This window comes from Nerophis ophidion, linkage group LG03, assembly GCF_033978795.1.
Source record: "Nerophis ophidion isolate RoL-2023_Sa linkage group LG03, RoL_Noph_v1.0, whole genome shotgun sequence".
Taxonomy (NCBI): Eukaryota; Metazoa; Chordata; class Actinopteri; order Syngnathiformes; family Syngnathidae; genus Nerophis; species Nerophis ophidion.
The window spans coordinates 5,945,290-5,965,826 of NC_084613.1; the positions used below are offsets into that span (position 1 = coordinate 5,945,290).

At 43.2% G+C, this 20,537-nt stretch overlaps 1 protein-coding gene across 1 annotated transcript in view; it reads left to right on the forward strand.

Annotated features, from left to right (window-relative positions):
- amd1 (adenosylmethionine decarboxylase 1) overlaps positions 1–20,537 on the forward strand; it is a 50,578-nt gene that overhangs the window by 23,603 nt on the left and 6,438 nt on the right. The window contains exons 3-8 of the mRNA XM_061894110.1: positions 3,949–4,075; positions 4,179–4,281; positions 10,517–10,559; positions 10,640–10,784; positions 15,195–15,287; positions 15,375–15,530. Coding sequence (XP_061750094.1) covers positions 3,949–4,075; positions 4,179–4,281; positions 10,517–10,559; positions 10,640–10,784; positions 15,195–15,287; positions 15,375–15,530 — 667 coding nt within the window. The remainder of the gene's footprint in view (positions 1–3,948; positions 4,076–4,178; positions 4,282–10,516; positions 10,560–10,639; positions 10,785–15,194; positions 15,288–15,374; positions 15,531–20,537) is intronic.

Consider the following 20,537-nt stretch of genomic DNA (forward strand, 5'->3'; position numbering starts at 1 on the left):
TACATGAAAATAAAGAATGTGGGGTTTACAATATTAACTATGAACGATAAAACACTGAATATTGACAACATATGAACGTCTCAAACGACATTTTACAATCAGGCAAAGTATGAACGCGAAGGGTCCAAATAAACCCGCCTACAATCTGATACAGTGGGGCAAAAAAGTATGTAGTCAGCAAATTCTCCCACTTAAAATGATGACAGAGGTCTGTAATTTTCATCATAGGTACACTTCAACTGTGAGAGACATAATGTGGGAACAAAATCCAGGAATTCACATTGTAGGAATTTTAAAGAATTTATTTGTAAATTATGGTGGTATTTGGTCAATAACAAAAATTCAACTCAATACGTTGTAATATAACCTTTGTTGGCAATAACAAAGGTCAAACGATTACTATAGGTTTGCACATACACTAGCTGGTATTTTGGCCTATTCCTCTATGCAGATCTTCTCGAGAGCAGTAACGTTTTGGGGCTGTTGCCGAGCAACACAGACTTTCAACTCCCTCCACAGATTTTCTATGGGGTTGAGGTCTGGAGACGGGCTAGGCCACTCCAGGACTTTCAAGTGCATCTTACGGAGCCACTCCTTCGTCGCCCGGGCGGTGTGTTTGGGATCATTGTCATGCTGGAAGACCCCATCCGCGTTTCATCTTCAAAGCTTTCACTGATGGAAGGAGGTTTTGGCTCAAAATCTCACGATACATGGCCCCGTTCATTCTTTCCTTAACACGGATCAATCGTCCTGTCCCCTTAGCAGAAAAACAGCCCCAAAGCATGATGTCTCCACCCCCATGCTTCACAGTAGGTATGGTGTTCTTGGGATGCAACTCCGTATTCTTCTTCCTCCAAACACGACGAGTTGAGTTTATACCAAAAAGTTCTATGTTGACCACATGACATTCTCCCATGTGCTCTCTGGCGAACTTCAGACGGGCCTGGACATGCACTGGCTTAAGCAGGGGGACACGTCTGGCACTGCAGGATTGGGAGAATGTCATGTGGTCAGATGAAACCAAAATAAAACGTTTTGGTATTAACTCGTGTTTGGAGGAAGAAGAATACTGAGTTGCATCCTAAGAACACCATACCTACTGTGAAGCATGGGGGTGGAAACATCATGCTTTGGGGCTGTTTTTCTGCTTTTCTGATCCGTGTTAAGGAAAGAATGAATGGGGCCATGTATCGTGAGATTTTGAACCAAAACCTTTGAATAGTTGACCAAATACTTATGTTCCACCATCAGTTACAAATAAATTCTTTAAAATTCCTACAATGTGAATTCCTGGATTTTTTTCCCACATTCTGTCTGTCACAGTTGAAGTGTACCTATGATGAAAATTACAGACCTCTGTCATCATTTTAAGTGGGAGAACTTGCACAATCTGTGGCTGACTAAATACTTTTTGGCCCCACTGTATTAGATGTGCCTGGCATGCTAGCATTTTCTCTCCCACTGGGAATTTTGTGATGGCTTGTATTTGATGACTGAGTAAATAAATGCATATTAAAGAATTGACTGAATCCCAAAAAATATAAATACTTCCTGTATAAAGTTGCTAAGCTGGCCAGACTGATCCCTCCTGTTCCGTATTCTTCCTCTCTGGCAGACCAGGTGCAAATGAGCGGTGTTAAAAGGTGGGGATGTACAGTGATTGGCCCACAAGTTAAAGGCCTACTGAAATTAGATTTTCTTATTCAAACGGGGATAGCAGGTCCATTCTATGTCATACTTGATCATTTTGCCATATTTTTGCTGAAAGGATTTAGTAGAGAACATCCACGATGAAGTTCGCAACTTTTGGTCGCTAATAAAAAAGCCTTGCCTGTACCGGAAGTAGCAGACGATGTGCGCGTGACGTCCACGGGTTGTGGAGCTCCTCACATCCTCACATTGTTTACAATCATGGCCACCAGCAGCAAGAGCGATTCAGACCGAGAAAGCGACGATTTCCCCATAAATTTGAGCGAGGGGGAAAGATTCGTGGATGAGGATAGTGAGAGTGAAGCACTAGGGGAAAAAAAGAAAAACGAAAAAAAGGCGAGGGCAGTGGGAGTGATTCAGGTGTTATTAGACACATTTCAAGCGGAGTTTCTGGTTGAAAACGTCACGGAATGATGACGCGTATGCGTGATGTCTCGGGTTGGAGGGGACTTATTAGCCCAGCACCACACACGGCTAAAAGTCGTCTCTTTTCATCGCATAATTACACAGTATTTTGGACATCTGTGTTGCTGAATCTTTTGCAATTTGTTCAATTAATAATGGAGACGTCAAAGAAGAAAGCGGTGGATTGCAGCTGCCTTTAGCAGCGAAACACAGCCGGTGTTTCTTTGTTTGTTGTGAAGCTTTAACACAGAGCGGACAAGCGAACATGTTTCTCTACGCCAACCAGCAAGTGGATGTAAAAATTGTGATATTAAGTCGGGTCTTACCGGAGACTTCAGTGGATTATGGGACTTCCTCATGTAGTTTAAAAGGCAGCTGTGGTCTTGGCTCCTCCATCGGCTTCTCTGAGAGACACTGGCGTTCACCGCAGCCATCCGACTTTCAGGTATGACTTTACGATCTCACTAAAACACTATTAAAACAATAAGCAGATAAGGGATCTTCCAGAATTATCCTAGTAAATGTGTCTAATTACATCTGAAACGGTCCCACTGCAGCCGACTGGAGCCGTTGCTTTTTTTTTTGTGCTTCACTCTAACTTTCCTTGTCCACGAATCTTTCATCCTCGCTCAAATTAATGGGGAAATTGTCGCTTTCTAGGTCCGAATAGCTCTTGCTGCTGGAGGCTCACATTATAAACAATGTTCAGATGTGAGGAGCCCTCACACCGGTGACATCACATGCACATTGTCTGCTACTTCCGGTACAGGCAAGGCTTTTTTATTAGCAACCAAAAGTTGCGAACTTTATCGTCGATGTTCTGTACCAAATCCTTTCAGCAAAATTATGGCAATATCGCGAAATGATCACGTATGACACATAGAATGGACCTGCTATCCCCGTTCAAATAAAAAAATCTCATTTCAGTAGGCCTTTAAGTTGAGCGAGAATGAAAGATTTGTGGATGAGGATACTGAGAGTGAAGGACTAGAAAAAAAAAGAAAAAGAAAAAAAAAGGCGAGGGCAGTGGGAGCGATTCAGATGTTATTAGACACATTTACTAGGATAATTCTGGAAAATCCCTTATCTGCTTATTGTGTTACTAGTGTTTTAGTGAGATTATATGGTACCTGAAAGTCGGAAGGGTGTGGTGACCGCCAGTGTCTCCAGTGGGAGGAGGTAAGAGAGTCCGTGGCTGCAGGAGGACGCAAGCTCCGCTCATTTCCACGGCAAGAGCCGACTTATTACCTCAATTTTCTCACCGAAACTTGCCAGTTGACATGTGGTCGGGAACCATGTTCGCTTGACCGCTCTGTTGCTTTGTAAAGCTTCACCTTCGGGAATGTAAACAGGGAAACACCGGCTTTGTTTGTGTTGCTAAAGGCAGCCGCTTCCCACCTACGTCTTTCTTCTTTGACGTCTCCATTATTAATTGAACAAATTGCAAAAGATTCAGCAACACAGATATCCAGAATACTGCGTAATTATACGATTTAAAGCAGACTACTTTTAGCCAGGATCGGTGCTACAACCGGAGACGTCACGCGCTATAATTCCGCAACATTTCAACAGGATACCTCGCGGAAAATTTAAAATTGCAATTTAGTAAACTAAAAAGGCCGTATTTGCATGTGTTGCAATGTTTGGATTTCATCATTGATATATAAACTATCAGACTGTGGTTGATAGTAGTGGCTTTCAGTAGGCCTTTAATAGGAATTAATGGGAAACACTTTAAAAGAGTAGAGCTGAATGAAAGAATGTTGTTTGTTCTTCTCCTCCTGTGTATATTTCCCAATGAAACTTATGTTCTGTCTCCCCCTCCCCATTTAGTGAGAGTAGCATGTTTGTCTCCAAGAGACGTTTCATTTTGAAAACATGTGGAACCACCCTCTTACTGCAAGCACTGGTGCCTCTGCTGGAACTCGCCAGGGAGTACTGCGGTTTTGATGCCATCGAGGTGAGACAAAACACCCCCGGACTTTTTCTTCTAGCCTGCAGAGATTCGGCGTCCAATCCATGTCCAACCATTTTTTTTTTTTTTTTTTAATCATGTTTTGCAGAATTTCTTCTACTCCCGCAAGAACTTTATGAAACCTACCCATCAAGAGTTCCCTCATCGGAACTTCCAAGAGGAAATTGACTTTCTCGGCCAGATTTTCCCAAGTATGTAAGATGGCAATCGTGTTTTTTTTTTGTGTGGGTTTCAGTCAAAGTTAAAGTACCAATGATTATTCACACACTATATGTGGTGAAATTTGTCATCTGCATTCGACCCATCGCCCTTGCTCACCCCCCTGGGAGGTGAGGGGAGCAGTGAGCAGCAGCCGTGGCAGCGCCCGGGAATTATTTTTGGTGATTTAACCCCCAATTCCAAGCAGGGAGGTAATGGCTCCCATTTTTATAGTCTTTGCTATGACTAGACCGGGGTTTGAACTCGCGACATGTCCATCTCAGGGCGGACACTCTAAGCACTAGGCCAGTTGTTCTCAACCTTTTTTCAGGGATGTACCCCCTGTGAACATGTTTTTAATTCAAGTAGCACCTAATCCAGGGGTAGGGAACCTATGGCTCTAGAGCCAGATGTGGCTCTTTTGATGACTGCATCTGGCTCTCGGATAAATCTGAGCTGACACTGCTTAACACGACAAGTAAAGACTAATTCCACTTGTAATCAAAGTGTTAAAAATAAAGTTCAAAATATCAAACATGCTCATGCATTTGAATCCATCCATCCTTTTTCTACCACACTTGTTCAAGAAATACTTCAGACCACCAAGCTCCGACATGAAAGCCTGTTTCTGGGTTACGATATTTTTTTATTTTTCAATAAGTCTCTCAGTTGCTTTGCAGCAATTGTCTTTTTCTCTTTCGTTCTCGCTCTGGCTCCAGCTCCAACCCTGTCTCTCCTCCCGGCTGCTGCTTATAACAGAGCGACAGGTGATTAGATAACAAGGCCACCTATGCACCTGTCGCTGATTTTGAGGTTGGTCCTGCCACACCCCGCTTCGCTGCAGGCCCGCAGGCCACGCCCCTCCACAGTTAGCTTCCGAATATAAACGTAATTACAAAGAATACGAGACCAATTATATTCTAGTAATTTTGGTCTTACTTAAAAATTCATGATATGGCTCTTACGGAAATACATTTTAAAATATTTGGATTCTTGGCTCTCTCAGCCAAAAAGGTTCCCGACCCCTGACCTAAGACTTTTTGGTAGAAAAAAAGAGATAAAGAAGTAAAATACAGCACTATGTCATCAGTTTCTAATTTATTAATTTGTACAACAGTGCAAAATATTGCTTATTTTTAGTGGTCTTTCTTGAACTATTTGGAAAAAAAATAAAAATAAGTAAAAAGTTGTTGAAAAATAAACAAGTGATTCAATTACAGTGGGGCAAAAAAGTATTTAGTCAGCCAGCGATTGTGCAAGTTCCCACCCCCACGCTTCACAGTAGGTATGGTGTTCTTGGGATGCAACTCAGTATTCTTCTTCCCTCCAAACACGACCAGTTGAGTTTATACCAAAATGGATACATGGATGATACAGCAGAGGATTGGGAGAATGTCATGTGGTCAGATGAAACCAAAATAGAACTTTTTGGTATAAACTCAACTCGAGGAAGAAAAATACTGAGTTGCATCCCAAGAACACCATACCTACTGTGAAGCATGGGGGTGGAAACATCATGCTTTGGGGTTGTTTTTCTGCTAAGGGGACAGGACGATGTTCCCCTTTAACACGGATCAATCGTCCTGTCCCCTTAGCAGACAAAACAGTCCCAAAGCATGATGTTTCCACTACCATGCTTCACAGTAGGTGTGGTGTTCTTGGGATGCAACTCAGTATTCTTCTTCCTCCAAATACCACAAGTTGAGTTTATACCAAAAAGTTCTATTTTGGTTTCATCTGACCACATGACATTCTCCCAATCCTCTGCTGTATCATCCATGTATCCATTTTGGTATAAACTCAACTTGTCGTGTTGGGAGGAAGAAGAATACTGAGTTTATACCAAGAACACCACACCTACTGTGAAGCATGGGGGTGGAAACACCAAAAATGATTCCCGGGCGCGGGCACCGCTGCTGCTCACTGCTCCCCTCACTTCCCAGGGGGTGATCAATGGGTTGGGTCAAATTCAGAGGACAAATTTCACCACACCTAGTGTGTGTGTGACTATCATTGGTACTTGAACTTTAACTTTTAACTTAACCGCCAACTTTGATGTAAAGTAGGGGGAACGATCCAGATGTCGATGTTTATTTTTTCTTATTACAACATTTTTTTTTTTAAAGATTTTGTTCATGTTTGGAAGATTGGGGAGTAAGTTTCTGGATACAGGAAAGGTTGGAGGGTAAAAACCAAATGATACAAATGGGAACTAATAGTTTTTAGTTTTTTTTGTTTAAAAAAATATTCCAAATTCCATGAAATGCTCATTCATTCACAAACAAGGACGGGGGCGAGGGTCAACACTTTGTCAACAAAACCCTGAGCAAATTGTTTAAGAACAACATTTCTCAAGCAGCTATTGCAAGGAATTTAGGGATTTCACCATCTACGCCCCGTGATATCATCAAAAGGTTGAGAGAAAGTGGAGAAATCACTGCACGTAAGCCATGATATTACGCACCTTCCATCCCTCAGGCGGTACTGCATCAAAAAGCCACTTCAGTGTGTAAAGGATATCACTACGTGGGCTCAAGAACACTTCCGAAAACCACTGTCAGTAACTACACTTGGTTGCCACATCTGTAACGCAAGTTAAAACTATACTATGCAAAACCAAAGCCATTTATCAACAACACCCAGAAACGCTTTAATGGGCCTGAGCTCAAAAAATCATACGTAGCATTCAATTAAAATTTATCAGACTTGCAATACTAGCAAATTATACATTGAAGAAGCTTTAAAAACCTGTGCAACGGTCTACTTTAGTTACTCACCGTGAAACATGTTAAGTTTTATAGTTTATTAAAGCATCGGCTCGAAATGGGATTAGATAAGAGGCCCAAAAATTAGCATTAAATTGGAGGCCAAACATGTTGATTGGCGCATCCTGTGCGGTCAAGATAAATCTGTGTTCAAACATGATTACTGTGATTAATCTTGTGAACACATGAACTTTGATAGTCTTAGTATAATTTTCAATCAATGTTTGGTGTTTGCCTGGGTCTACACCAGGGGTCACCAACCTTTTTGAAACCAAGAGCTACTTCTTGGGTACTGATTAATGCGAAGGGCTACCAGTTTGATACACACTTAAATAAATTGCCAGAAATAGCCAATTTGCTCAATTTACCTTTTAAAAAAAATAAATTTATATATACTGTTATATTAAAAAAATGGGTATTTCTGTCTGTCATTCCGTCATACATTTTTTTTCGTTCTACGGAAGGTTTTTTGTAAGGAATAAATGATGAAAAAACACTTAATTTAATGGTTTAAAAGAGGAGAAAACAGGAAAAAAATTTAAATTTGATTTTGAAACATAGTTTATCTTCAATTTAGACTCTTTAAAATTCAAAATTCAACCGAAAAAAAGGAGAGAAAAACTAGCTAATTCGAATCTTTTTGAAGAAATAAAAAAAATAATTTATGGAACATCATTAGTTATTTTTCCTGATTAAAATTATTTTTAGAATTTTGATGACATGTTTTAAATAGGTTAAAATCCAATCTGCGTTTTGTAAGAATATTTAACAAATTGGACCAAGCTATATTTCTAACAAAGACAAATAATTATTTCTTCTAAATTTTCCAGAACAAAAATTTGGAAAGGAATTCAAAAGACTTTAAAATAAGATTTAAATTAGATTTGACAGATTTTCTAGACTTGCCAGAATATTATTTTTTCATTTTAATCATAAGTTTGAAGAAATATTTCACAAATATTCTTCGTCGAAAAAAAAGTTTAAATGAAGAATTAAATTTTTATGTATTTATTATTATTTAAAATAAATTTACTTGAACATTGATTTGAATTGTCAGGAAAGAAGAGGAAGACAATTAAAAGGTAAAAAGGTATATGTGTTTAAAAATCATTTTTAAGGTTGTATTTTTTCTCTAAAATTGTCTTTCTGATAGTTATAAGAAGCAAAGTAAAAAAAATAAATGAATTTATTTAAACAAGTGAAGACCAAGTCTTTAAAATATTTTCTTGGATTTTCAAATTCTATTTGAGTTTTGTCTCTCTTAGAATTAAAAATGTCGAGCAAAACGAGTAAAATAAATAAAATTCAAAAAATAGAGGCAGCTCACTGGTAAGTGCTGCTATTTGAGCTATTTTTAGAACAGGCCAGCAGGCGACTCATCTGGTCCTTACGGGCTACCTGGTGCCCGCGGGCACCGTGTTGGTGACCCTTGGTCTACACCATGTGATTAATCATGTTAACACCTGAACTCTGACAGTCTTAGTGTAATTGTGAATAATGTCTGGTGTTTCCTTGGGTCTACACGTTGAGACGACTGATAGCTTAGAATCTGGAAGAGACTGGATCACAAAGTGCCTGCCTTGGTCGACCACGTTTGGCAACATGAATCATTTAGTGGTCAGTTGTACTGTGCAATCTACTAATATAAGTTTCAATCAATCAATCAAAACCTAACATTTGAGACTGAAAGTGGTCATTTTCCATGAACCCTTCAGTTCTTTATAGACTCCATTGTCATTGATCACCTGCTCACTATTTGGTGACCTCTGATCTGGAGTGCAGACCAAGTTTGAAACTTGGCCTGCAAAGATTAAGCCAAAATGTTCACTGAGGAAATTGATATCAGACCAAATCCTGCATCCAGTCTTGCCCCCGTCTCTTATCGAATCAGCCAAATTCTAAAGGGTTCCGCTTTGGACCATGTCCGTTTCCGCAAGGTTTCGTGGAAAAAAAAAAAAAGAGTTGCACAGTTTCCGAGTAATTGCCATTGAAGATTAGCAGAAAAGATTGCTGAAGCTCAGGGGTGAATCCACTTGGGTCGGGCGGATGACCCACTGGACGATACTCAAACAGGATTTTGTTTGGGGCGGCATGGCTCGGTTGGTAGAGTGGCCGTGTCAGCAACTTGAGGGTTGCAGGTTCAATTCCCGCTTGTGCCATCCTAGTTACTGCCGCTGTGTCCTTGGGCAAGACACTTTACCCACCTGCTCCCAGTGCCACCCACACTGGTTTAAATGTAACTTAGATATTGGGTGTCACTATGTAAAGCGCTTTGAGTCACTTGAGAAAAGCGCTATATAAATATAATTCACTTCACTTCACTTTTCATTTTGAAAATTGTGATTTTATAGTCCTGGGGCTGTTTTTGTAATTTCCTGAGAAGTCCAAGAGGACACTTATCATACTTGCCAAACTTGAGACCTCCGATTTCGGGAGGTGGGGGGTGGGCGACGTGGTTGGGGCGGGGGGCGTGGTTAAGAGGAGAGGAGTATAATTCACCAACTCGAGTATTTCATATATATCTCTTATAAATATATATGTATGAAATACTTGACTTTCAGTGAATTATAGCTATATATATTTTATTTTATATATATAAATAAATAGTTGAATTTCAGACGGCATATATCAAATACACAGTAATAAAAACACAGTTGTTCTACTAACTGTACTGTGCTTGCTGGTTACAAAAAAAAAACAACAACACTTACCTTTCACTATTTGAGTAACTTTTTGTTCTGCCATTTGCGTACTGGCGAGCGATCTCCGAATCCGGGAACATATCCTTCACGTATTTGTTATAGACATCCACAAATGAGAACGCGATGTTGCTTCCAACTATCAGCATAAGTTAAACCATCGGGTCTCCATTTTGCGATGCGGCCCATAATACTGGGTTGTGAACGATGCTGAGCTGCGGACGCTCTGTGCGTCGCTTGACCGTTCATGACTGAGTATATCCGTTCGGCCGAGGTGTTCAATGGAGAATGTCTGTTGTACAAAATTTACAGGCAACTCTCCTGGATGAACTGAAATTCTTGTTTCGATTCGTTTTGGAACTTGCAAGCGTATTTCTTCATTTATTGGGTTGGAGTCAATAACCAGGCGACGTGATGAAGTTACGTCTCTTTACTGCGGGCTTCGGAACAGAGTCCCTAATGCATATGTTCCTTGACTGCACTTAAATGTAGAATATATTATATTACATATATTATTTATTATCATTGTTTATTGTGAGCGAACTGTGGTGCTGAATTTCCCCCAGGGATCAATAAAGTACATTCTATTCTATTCCATGTACAGTAGATGGCAGTATTGTCCTGTTTAAGAGGGTCACAACATTGCTGAGTCAGGTTCGCATGGAGCTGGAGGGGGCGTGGCCTCCAGCTCCACCTGAATTTCGGGAGAAAATTTGTCCCGGGAGGGTTGACAAGTATGCTTATTATATCATCCTTTTCTCCAGATGGTGCAGCCTACTGTATGGGACGTTTGAACTCTGACTGCTGGTGAGACAACATCTCCATCCTGACGCTCAAAAAAACTTTTGATGTATTCCTATCATATTTTTCTTGCATGTTCCCACCAGGTATCTGTTTACTCTGGACTTGCCAGAGTACTGGGAGAACAAGTATGCGGATCAGACACTGGAAGTTTTGATGAGTGACCTTGATCCAGCCATTATGGACCAGTTCTATATGAAAGATGATGTTTCTGCAAGTGATGTCACTCGTGTAAGCATTTTTACTTCTCGGCCTTCTGTTCAGTTCACCTTTCTGTGCCATAGTTTGGAATATTCTACAGAACATGTAATGGTGGTGCTTTTGGAACTTGCATAGTGAGTCTACTGACAGATCTATGATAACTCTGGAATGCCCTCCCGGTAACAGTTCGAGATGCCACCTCAGTAGAAGCATTTAAGTCTCACCTTAAAACTTATTTGTATACTCTAGCCTTTAAATAGACTCCCTTTTTTAGACCAGTTGATCTGCCGTTTCTTTTCTTTGTCTTCTATGTCCCACTCTCCCTTGTGGAGGGGGTCCGGTCCGATCCGGTGGCCATGTACTGCTTGCCTGTGTATCGGCTGGGGACATCTCTGCGCTGCTGATCCGCCTCCGCTTGGGATGGTTTCCTGCTGGCTCCGCTATGAACGGGACTCTCGCTGCTGTGTTGGATCCGCTTTGGACTGGACTCTCGCGACTGTGTTGGATCCATTATGGATTGAACTTTCACAGTATCATGTTAGACCCGCTCGACATCCATTGCTTTCCTCCTCTCCAAGGTTCTCATAGTCATCATTGTCACCGACGTCCCACTGGGTGTGAGTTTTCCTTGCCCTTATGTGGGCCTACCGAGGATGTCGTAGTGGTTTGTGCAGCCCTTTGAGACACTAGTGATTTAGGGCTATATAAGTAAACATTGATTGATTGATTGAACTATTTGCTGCTTTGTATTAGCAATGGCAACAGCGTAGGATTTCAGCATGCATGTAGGAGCCAGTCTGCCGTAATCCCACCAAAAAAAGAAGGAACTTAGTGACTCGACTTTGGGTAAACATCTGCCATATATGGAGATAAGCGCTGATGTAACTCAGACAAAATGTGTCTCAAATTCCAAGCGCTTGTTTGGAGCACGTTTGTAAGAAGGTTCTCTACATATCTCTGCCATATTCTCAGGAAATACACAAAACCAACGTACCAATGGGTAGGAAAAGTTGGTTTTGTATATAATAGGGTGAAGGATAAAGCACATTTTGGAATCAATCCCAATTTATTTATCTAGCCCTGAATCACAAGCGTTTTTAAAGGGCTTACAAACTCGCAACAACGTCCAGGCAAGGAAAAACTTAAAAAACAAAACCAAAAAAAAAACAGCTGGTGGAGGGTAAAGAACAAACTTGAGAATGAATCACACGTTCATAGGGTGGCTGTTCTCCTCAGCGAGGTCCTGTCATGTAAATACAGGGCTAGTTTTGTCGCTACCAATATTTAAACATTTCTAAAATCAATCAATCAATCAATGTTTATTTATATAGCCCTAAATCACAAATGTCTCAAAGGACTGTACAAACGACTACGACATCCACTGAAGAACCCACATAAGGGCAAGGACAACTCACACCCAGTGGGACGCCAGTGACAATGATGACTATGAGAACCATAGAGAGGACCCCCCCCCCCACCCCCCGAAAGCAATGGATGTCGAGCGGGTCTAACACGATACTGTGAAAGTTCAATCCATAGTGGCTCCGACACAGCCGCGAGAGTTCAGTTCAAAGCGGATCCAAGACAGCAGCGAGAGTCCCGTCCACAGGAAACCATCCCAAGCGGAGTCGGATCAGCATCGTAGAGATGTCCCCAACCGATACGCAGACGAGCGGTCCATCCTGGGTCCTGACTCTGGTGGAGGGGGGGGACAGAGGAGAAAAAGAAAAGAAGCGGCAGATCAACTGGTCTAAAAAGGGGGTGTATTTAAAGGCTAGCGTATACAAATGAGTTTTAAGGTGAGACTTAAATGCTTCTACTGAGGTGGCATCTCGAACTGTTACCGGGAGGGCATTCCAGAGTACTGGAGCCCGAACGGAAAAAGCTCTATAGCCCGCAGACTTTTTTTGGGCTCTAGGAATCACTAATAAGGCGGAGTCTTTTGAAGGCAGATTTCTTGCCGGGACATATGGTACAATACAATCGGCAAGATAGGATGGAGCTAGACCGTGTAGTATTTTATACCTAAGTAGTAAAACCTTAAAGTCACATCTTAACTGCACAGGAAGCCAGTGCAGGTGATTCAGTATAGGTATATATGTATATATAGGTATATATGTATATAAAGGTATATACAGTATAGGCGTAATGTGATCAAACTTTCTTGTTCTTGTCAAAAGTCTAGCAGCCGCATTTTGTACCAACTGTAATCGTTTAATGCTAGACATGGGGAGACCCGAAAATAATATGTTACAGTAATCGAGGCGAGATGATTGATTGCACCTGGGGATAGGCCCCTCCCGCCTCCAAAGACACGCACCTGGGGATAGGCCCCTCCTGCCTCCAAAGACACGCACCTGGGGATAGGCCCCTCCTGCCTCCAAAGACACACACCTGGGGATAGGCCCCTCCCGCCTCCAAAGACATGCACCTGGGGATAGGCCCCTCCCACCTCCAAAGACACGCACCTGGGTATAGGCCCCTCCCCCCTCCAAAGACACGCACCTGGGGATAGGCCCCTCCCACCTCCAAAGACACGCACCCGGGGATAGGCCCCTCCAACCTCCAAAGACACGCACCCGGGGATAGGCCTCTCCCACCTCTAAAGACACGCACCTGGGGATAGGCCCCTCCCACTTCCAAAGACATGCACTTGGGGATAGGCCCCTCCCACCTCCAAAGACACGCACCCGGGGATAGGCCCCTCCCACCTCCAAAGACACGCACCTGGGGATAGGCCCCTCCCGCCTCCAAAGACACGCACCTGGTGAAAGGCTCCTTCCACCTACAAAGACTTGCACCTGGGGTTAGGCCCCACCCACCTCCAAAGACATGCACCTGGGGATAGGCCCCTTCCACCTCCAAAGACATGCACCCGGGGATAGTCCCCTCCCACCTCCAAAGACACGCACCCGGGGATAGGCCCCTCCCACCTCCAAAGACACGCACCCGGGGATAGGCCCCTCCCACCTCCAAAGACACGCACCTGGGGATAGGCCCCTCCCGCCTCCAAAGACACGCACCTGGTGAAAGGCTCCTTCCACCTACAAAGACTTGCACCTGGGGTTAGGCCCCACCCACCTCCAAAGACACGCATCTGGGGATAAGCCCCTTCCACCTCCAAAGACACGCACCTGGGGATAGTCCCCTCCCACCTCCAAAGACACGCACCCGGGGATAGTCCCCTCCCACCTCCAAAGACACGCACCCGGGGATAGTCCCCTCCCACCTCCAAAGACACGCACCCGGGGATAGGCCCCTCCCACCTCCAAAGACACGCACCCGGGGATAGGCCCCTCCCACCTCCAAAGACACGCACCCGGGGATAGGCCCCTCCCACCTCCAAAGACACGCACCCGGGGATAGGCCCCTCCCACCTCCAAAGACACGCACCTGGGGATAGGCCCCTCCCACCTCCAAAGACACGCACCCGGGGATAGGCCCCTCCCACCTCCAAAGACACAAAGTAGCAGACGATGTGCGCGTGACGTCACGGGTAGTGGGGCTCCTCACATCCTCACATTGTTTATAATGTGAGCCTCCAGCAGCAAGAGCTATGCGGGCCGAGAAAGCGACAATTTCCCCATTAATTTGAGCGATGATGAAAGATTTCTGGATGAGGAAAGTTAGAGTGAAGCACACAAAAAAAAGGCGACGGCAGTGGGATCGTTTCAGATGTAATTAGACACATTTACTAGGATAATTCTGGAACGTCCCTTATCTGCTTATTGTTTTAATAGTGTTTTAGTGAGATTATAAAGTCCTACCTGAAAGTCTGATTGCTGCGGTGAACGCCAGTGTCTTTTAGAGAAGCCAATGGAGGAGCTGCCTTTTCGAGCTGCAGGAGGAAGTCGCATAATCCACTGAAGAGCCGACTTAATATCACAATTTTCCCATCCAAAAACCTGCTGGTTGGCGTAGAGAAATATATTCGCTTGACTGCTCTGTGTTAAAGTTTCACAACAAACAAAGAAACACCGGCTGTGTTTCGGTGCTAGAGGCAGCTGCTTTCCACCAACAGCATTCTTCTTTGACGTCTCCATTATTAATTGAACAAATCGCAAAAAATTCAGCAACACAGTTGTCCAAAATACTGTGTAATTATGCGATGAAAAGAGACACACAAACACGCGTCATCATTCCGCGACGTTTTCAACAAGAAACTCCGCTGGAAATTTAAAATTGTAATTTAGTCAACTAAAAAGGCCGTATTGGCATGTGTTGCATTGTTAATATTTCATCATTGATATATAAACTATCAGACTGCGTGGTCGCTAGTAGTGGCTTTCAGTAGGCCTTTGAAGTCAGGCTGCGTTTCAGGCTTCTGATTGGACCAAATGTGTACTTATATCCATTGTTTTAAAAAGTTCTATTTGTATACAGTTGTAATACATTGGTAAATGTTAAACGAAGCATTATGATGGATGTTTTTGTTTACAGATGAGTGGAATTTGTGACCTGATACCAGGTTCTGTGATAGACGCCACCATGTTCAACCCATGTGGATACTCCATGAACGGAATGAAGACTGACGTGAGCATGGCCTCCCTTTTTTTTTCTCTCCTTCCTTCATTCTTCTTATGTCATCCTTCTTCTTTTTCTTCCCTCCTGCGGCTGTAGGGGACCTACTGGACCATTCACATCACCCCTGAGCCAGACTTCTCCTACGTGAGCTTCGAGACCAACCTCTCCCAGACTTCGTACGATGACCTTGTTCGGAAGGTGGTGGATGTGTTCAAGCCCGGCAAATTAGTGACCACGCTGTTTGTCAATCAGGCACGTTTGTCAATCAAAGTGCTTCTAATGCACCTCATTTATGTTGAAACACCCCTTAGATCAGATTGTAGAAAAAGACATTTATATTCAATTGAATAGACCGCAAAGACAAGATACTTCACGTTTATTTTTGGGCAAATATTAGCTCATTTGGAATTTGATGCCTGCAACATGTTTTCCAAAAAAGCTGGCACAAGTGGCAAAAAAGAGTGAGAAAGTTGAGGAATGCTCATCAAACACTTATTTGGAACATGCCACAGGTGAACAATTGGGAATAGGTGGGTGCCATGATTGGCTATAAAAGCAGCTTCCATGAAATTCTCACTCGTTCACAAACAAGGACGGGGCGAGGGTCACCACTTTTGTCAACAAATGCCTGAGCAAATTGTTTAAGAACAACATTTTGCAAGGAATTTAGGGATTTCCCCATCTACGCTCCGTAAGATCATCAAAAGGTCCAGAGAATGGAGAAATCTCTGCAAAGCCATGATATTACGAACCTTGGATCCCTTAGGCGCGACTGCATCATCAGTGTGTAAAGGATATTGCCACATGGGCTCAGGAAGACTTCAGAAAATCCATCGTCAGTAACTACAGTTGGTTGCTACATCGTTAAAACTACTAGAAAGCCATTCATCAACAACACCCAGATGAACTGACGCAAAGTGGTCTGATGAGTCCACATTTCCAATTGATTTTGGAAACGATCCCTTAGGCGCGACTGCATCATCAGTGTGTAAAGGATATCGCCACATGGGCTCAGGAAGACTTCAGAAAATCCATCGTCAGTAACTACAGTTGGTTGCTACATCGTTAAAACTCTACTGGAAAGCCATTCATCAACAACACCCAGATGAACTGACGCAAAGTGGAAAAGTGGTCTGATGAGTCCACATTTCCAATCGATTTTGGAAACGATCCCTTAGGCGCGACTGCATCATCAGTGTGTAAAGGATATTGCCACATGGGCTCAGGAAGACTTCAGAAAAACCATCGTCAGTAACTACAGTTGGTTGCTACATCGTTAAAACTCTACTGGAAAGCCATTTATCAACAACACCCAGATGGACTGATGCAAAGTGGAAAAGTGGTCTGATGAGTCCACATTTCCAATTGATTTTGGAAACGATCCCTTAGGCGCGACTGCATCGTCAGTGTGTAAAGGATATCGCCACATGGGCTCAGGAACACTTCAGAAAAAACCCCGTCAGTAACTACAGTTGGTTGCTACATCTTTAAAACTCTACTATGCCAAGCCATTCATCAACAACGCCCAGATGGACTGATGCAAAGTGGAAAAGTGGTCTGACAAGTCCACATTTCAAATTGATTTTGGAAGCGATCCCTTAGAGCGCGACTGCATCATCAGTGTGTAAAGGATATCACCACATGGGCTCAGGATCACTTCAGAAAATTACTGTCAGTAACTACAGTTGGTCGCTATATCTTTAAAACTCTACTATGCCAAGTCATTCATCAACAACACCCAGATGGACTGATGCAAAGTGGAAAAGTGACTTGTGGTCTGATGAGTCCACATTTCAAATTGATTTTGGAAGCGATCCCTGAGGCGCGACTGCATCATCAGTGTGTAAAGGATATCGCCACATGGGCTCAGGAACACTTCAGAAAACCACCGTTAGTAATTACAGTTGGTCGCTACATCTTTAAAACTCTACTATGCCAAGCCATTCATCAACAACACCCAGATGAACCGACCCAAAGTGGAAAAGTGTTCTGTGGTCTGACGAGTCCACATTTCAAATTGTTTTTGGAAGCGATCCCTCAGGCGCGACTGCATCATCAGTGTGTAAAGGATATCGCCACATGGGCTCAGGAACACTTCAGAAAAACCACCGGCAGTAACTACAGTTGGTCGCTACATCTTTAAAACTCTGCTTTGCCAAGCCATTCATCGACAACACCCAGATGGACTGCCTCAAAGTGGAAAAGTGTTCTGTGGTCTGACGAGTCCACATTTCAAATTGATTTTGGAAGCGATCCCTTAGGCGCGACTGCATCATCAGTGTGTAAAGGATATCACCACATGGGCTCTAGAACACTTCATAAAACCACTGTCAGTAACTATAGTTGGTCGCTACAACTGTAAGTGCAAGTTAAAACTCTACCAGCCAAGCCATTTATCAACAACACCCAGATGGACTGATGCAAAGTGGAAAAGTGTTCTTTGGTCTGACGAGTCGACATTTCAAATTGATTTTGGAAACGATCTCTTAGGCACAACTGCATCATCAGTTTGTAAAGGATATCGCCACATGGACTCAGGAGCACTTAAAAAAACCCACTGTCAGTAACTACAGTTGCTCGCTACATCTGTAAGTGCAAGTTAAAACTCTACTATGCCAAGCTATTTATCAACAACACCCAGATGGACTGATGCAAAGTGGAAAAAGTGTTCTGTGGTCTGACGAGTCCACATTTCAAATTGATTTTGGAAGCGATCTCTTAGGCGCAACTGCATCATCAGTTTGTAAAGGATATCGCCACATGGACTCAGGAGCACTTAAAAAAAACACTGTCAGTAACTACAGGTGCTCGCTACATCTGTAAGTGCAAGTTAAAACTCTACTATGCCAAGCTATTTATCAACAACACCCAGATGGACTGATGGAAAGTGGAAAAAGTGTTCTGTGGTCTGACGAGTCCACATTTCAAATTGTTTTTGGAAACAATCTCTTAGGCACAACTGCATCATCAGTTTGTAAAGGATATCGCCACATGGACTCAGGAGCACTTATAAAAAAACACTGTCAGTAACTACAGTTGCTTGCTACATCTGTAAGTGCAAGTTAAAACTCTACTATGCCAAGCCATTTATCAACAACACCCAGATGGACTGATGCAAAGTGGAAAAGTGTTCTGTGGTCTGACGAGTCCACATTTCAAATTGATTTTGGAAGCGATCCCTTAAGCGCGACTGCATCATCGGTGTGTAAAGGATATCGCCACATGGGCTCAGGAACACTTTAGAAAAACCATCGTCAGGACATGGTGTCCTCTGGACCAAAGAACAAAAGAACTATCCGGACTGTACTAGGGTGAAAGTATAAAAGCCATGTAAGACAGTGGTTAAAATGCCTTTTTTGCAATGTGTTGCTGCCATTAAATTCATCTTTATTTGCAAAAAAAAAAATGGAAGTTTCTTAGTGTGAACATGAAAAATCTTGTCTTTGCAGTCTATTCAAGTGAATATAAGTTGAAAAGGATTTGCAAATCATTGTATTCTGTCAACTTGACTGGTTTTGGGTTAAGTAGTAGTTATTGCCGAAAGTGCCTATGTGCATGTTACACAGAACCTTGGACAGCTAATCCCCTCATGTGTAAAAAAAACAAATTAGTTTATGTTATGTGATGTAGTTTTAACTTGAGCAGCGTGAAACCACAACAGCAGCAACATCATTACCGTCCAAGCACACACTGACTTCCTGCTCCTTGCCAGGCAAGCTTCAAAATAAAAGCATGTCATGAGAATTTAAGTATAGAATATTACATACAAATATGCACAAATGGGAGTAAACTGTGATAAGTTAAAGGCCTACTGAAATGAGATGTTCTTATTTAAACGGGGATAACAGGTCCATTCTTTGTGTCAAACTTGATCATTTCGCCATATTGCCATATTTTTGCTGAAAGGATTTAGTAGAGAACATCGACGATAAAGTTCGCAACTTTTGGTCGCTAATAAAAAAGCCTTGCCTGTACCGGAAGTAGCAGACGATGTGCGCGTGACGTCACGGGTTGTGGAGCTCCTCACATCTGAACATTGTTTACAATCATGGCCACCAGCAGCGAGGGCGATTCGGACTGAAAAAGCGACGATTTCCCCATTAATTTGAGCGAGGGTGAAAGATTTGTGGATGAGGAAAGTGAGAGGGAAGGACTAGTGGACCATCGATGAAAGACATCGCGGAGCAGGTTTGACTCTCGTTTATTATTTCAATAAACCAGTTTGGGTCCCAATCGGTCGCGCCGATTTCCAGCGCGTCCTCCTCTGGTGCTCGTCTCGGCTGGCCTTTCGGTCGCCGGTGACTCCGTCTTCCTCGGGGGCTCATCTTTCGTCTGGTCTTGTTCGTCTTCTGGTTCTCCTACTTCTTTTGCCCCGATTGCTCCTCCTTCTCCCCTTTTTATACAGCAGGAGGCGATGCACAGATTGAGAGCAGGTGTGTGTTTTACGCAGCGTCGCTCCAGGCGCGCCCCGCCTCTCCGTTCCGCTGCATACTCCGCCTCCTGGCCTCCATCTTGAGCAGGACCCCGGTTTGTCCTACCCCGCTGTTGGCTCCGCCTCTCCACAACTAGAAAAAGAAAAAAAAAAGACTATACAGTGGGAGCGAATCAGATATTATTAGACAAATTTACTAGGATAGTACTCAGTGGCCTAGTGGTTAGAGTGTCCTCCCTGTGATCGGTAGGTCGCGAGTTCAAACCCCGGCCGAGTCATACCAAAGACTATAAAAAGACCTCAGCAATAAGGGTTGGAATTGGGGGTTAAATCACCAAAAATGATTCCCGGGCGCGGCACCGCTTCTGCCCACTGCTCCCCTCACCTCCTACGGGGTCATCAAGGGTGATGGGTCAAATGCAGAGGACACATTTCGCCACACCTAGTGTGTGTGTGTGTGTGTGTGAGACAATCATTTTGTACTTTAATTTAATTTATAATTCTGGAAAGTCCCTTATTGTGTTACTGGTGTTTTAGTGAGATTGTATGGTTGTACCTGTACAACATGAAGGTCGGCCCCGCACCTTTCTTCAGCACCAGGGTGGTGGCGATGCCCATTTCTGCCTTTCGCAAGGGACGCTTTTCAAAACACGATCTTTCGAAATGATCGCTGCATAATACACTGTACTTTGTGTGTGTGTGGGTGTGGTCCAATCCAACCGTGTTCGCTTGACCGCTCTGTTCCATAGTAAAGCTTCACCGTCATCTTTCGGGAATGTCAACAATGAAACACCGGCTGTGTTTGTGTTGCCAAAGGCGGCCGCAAT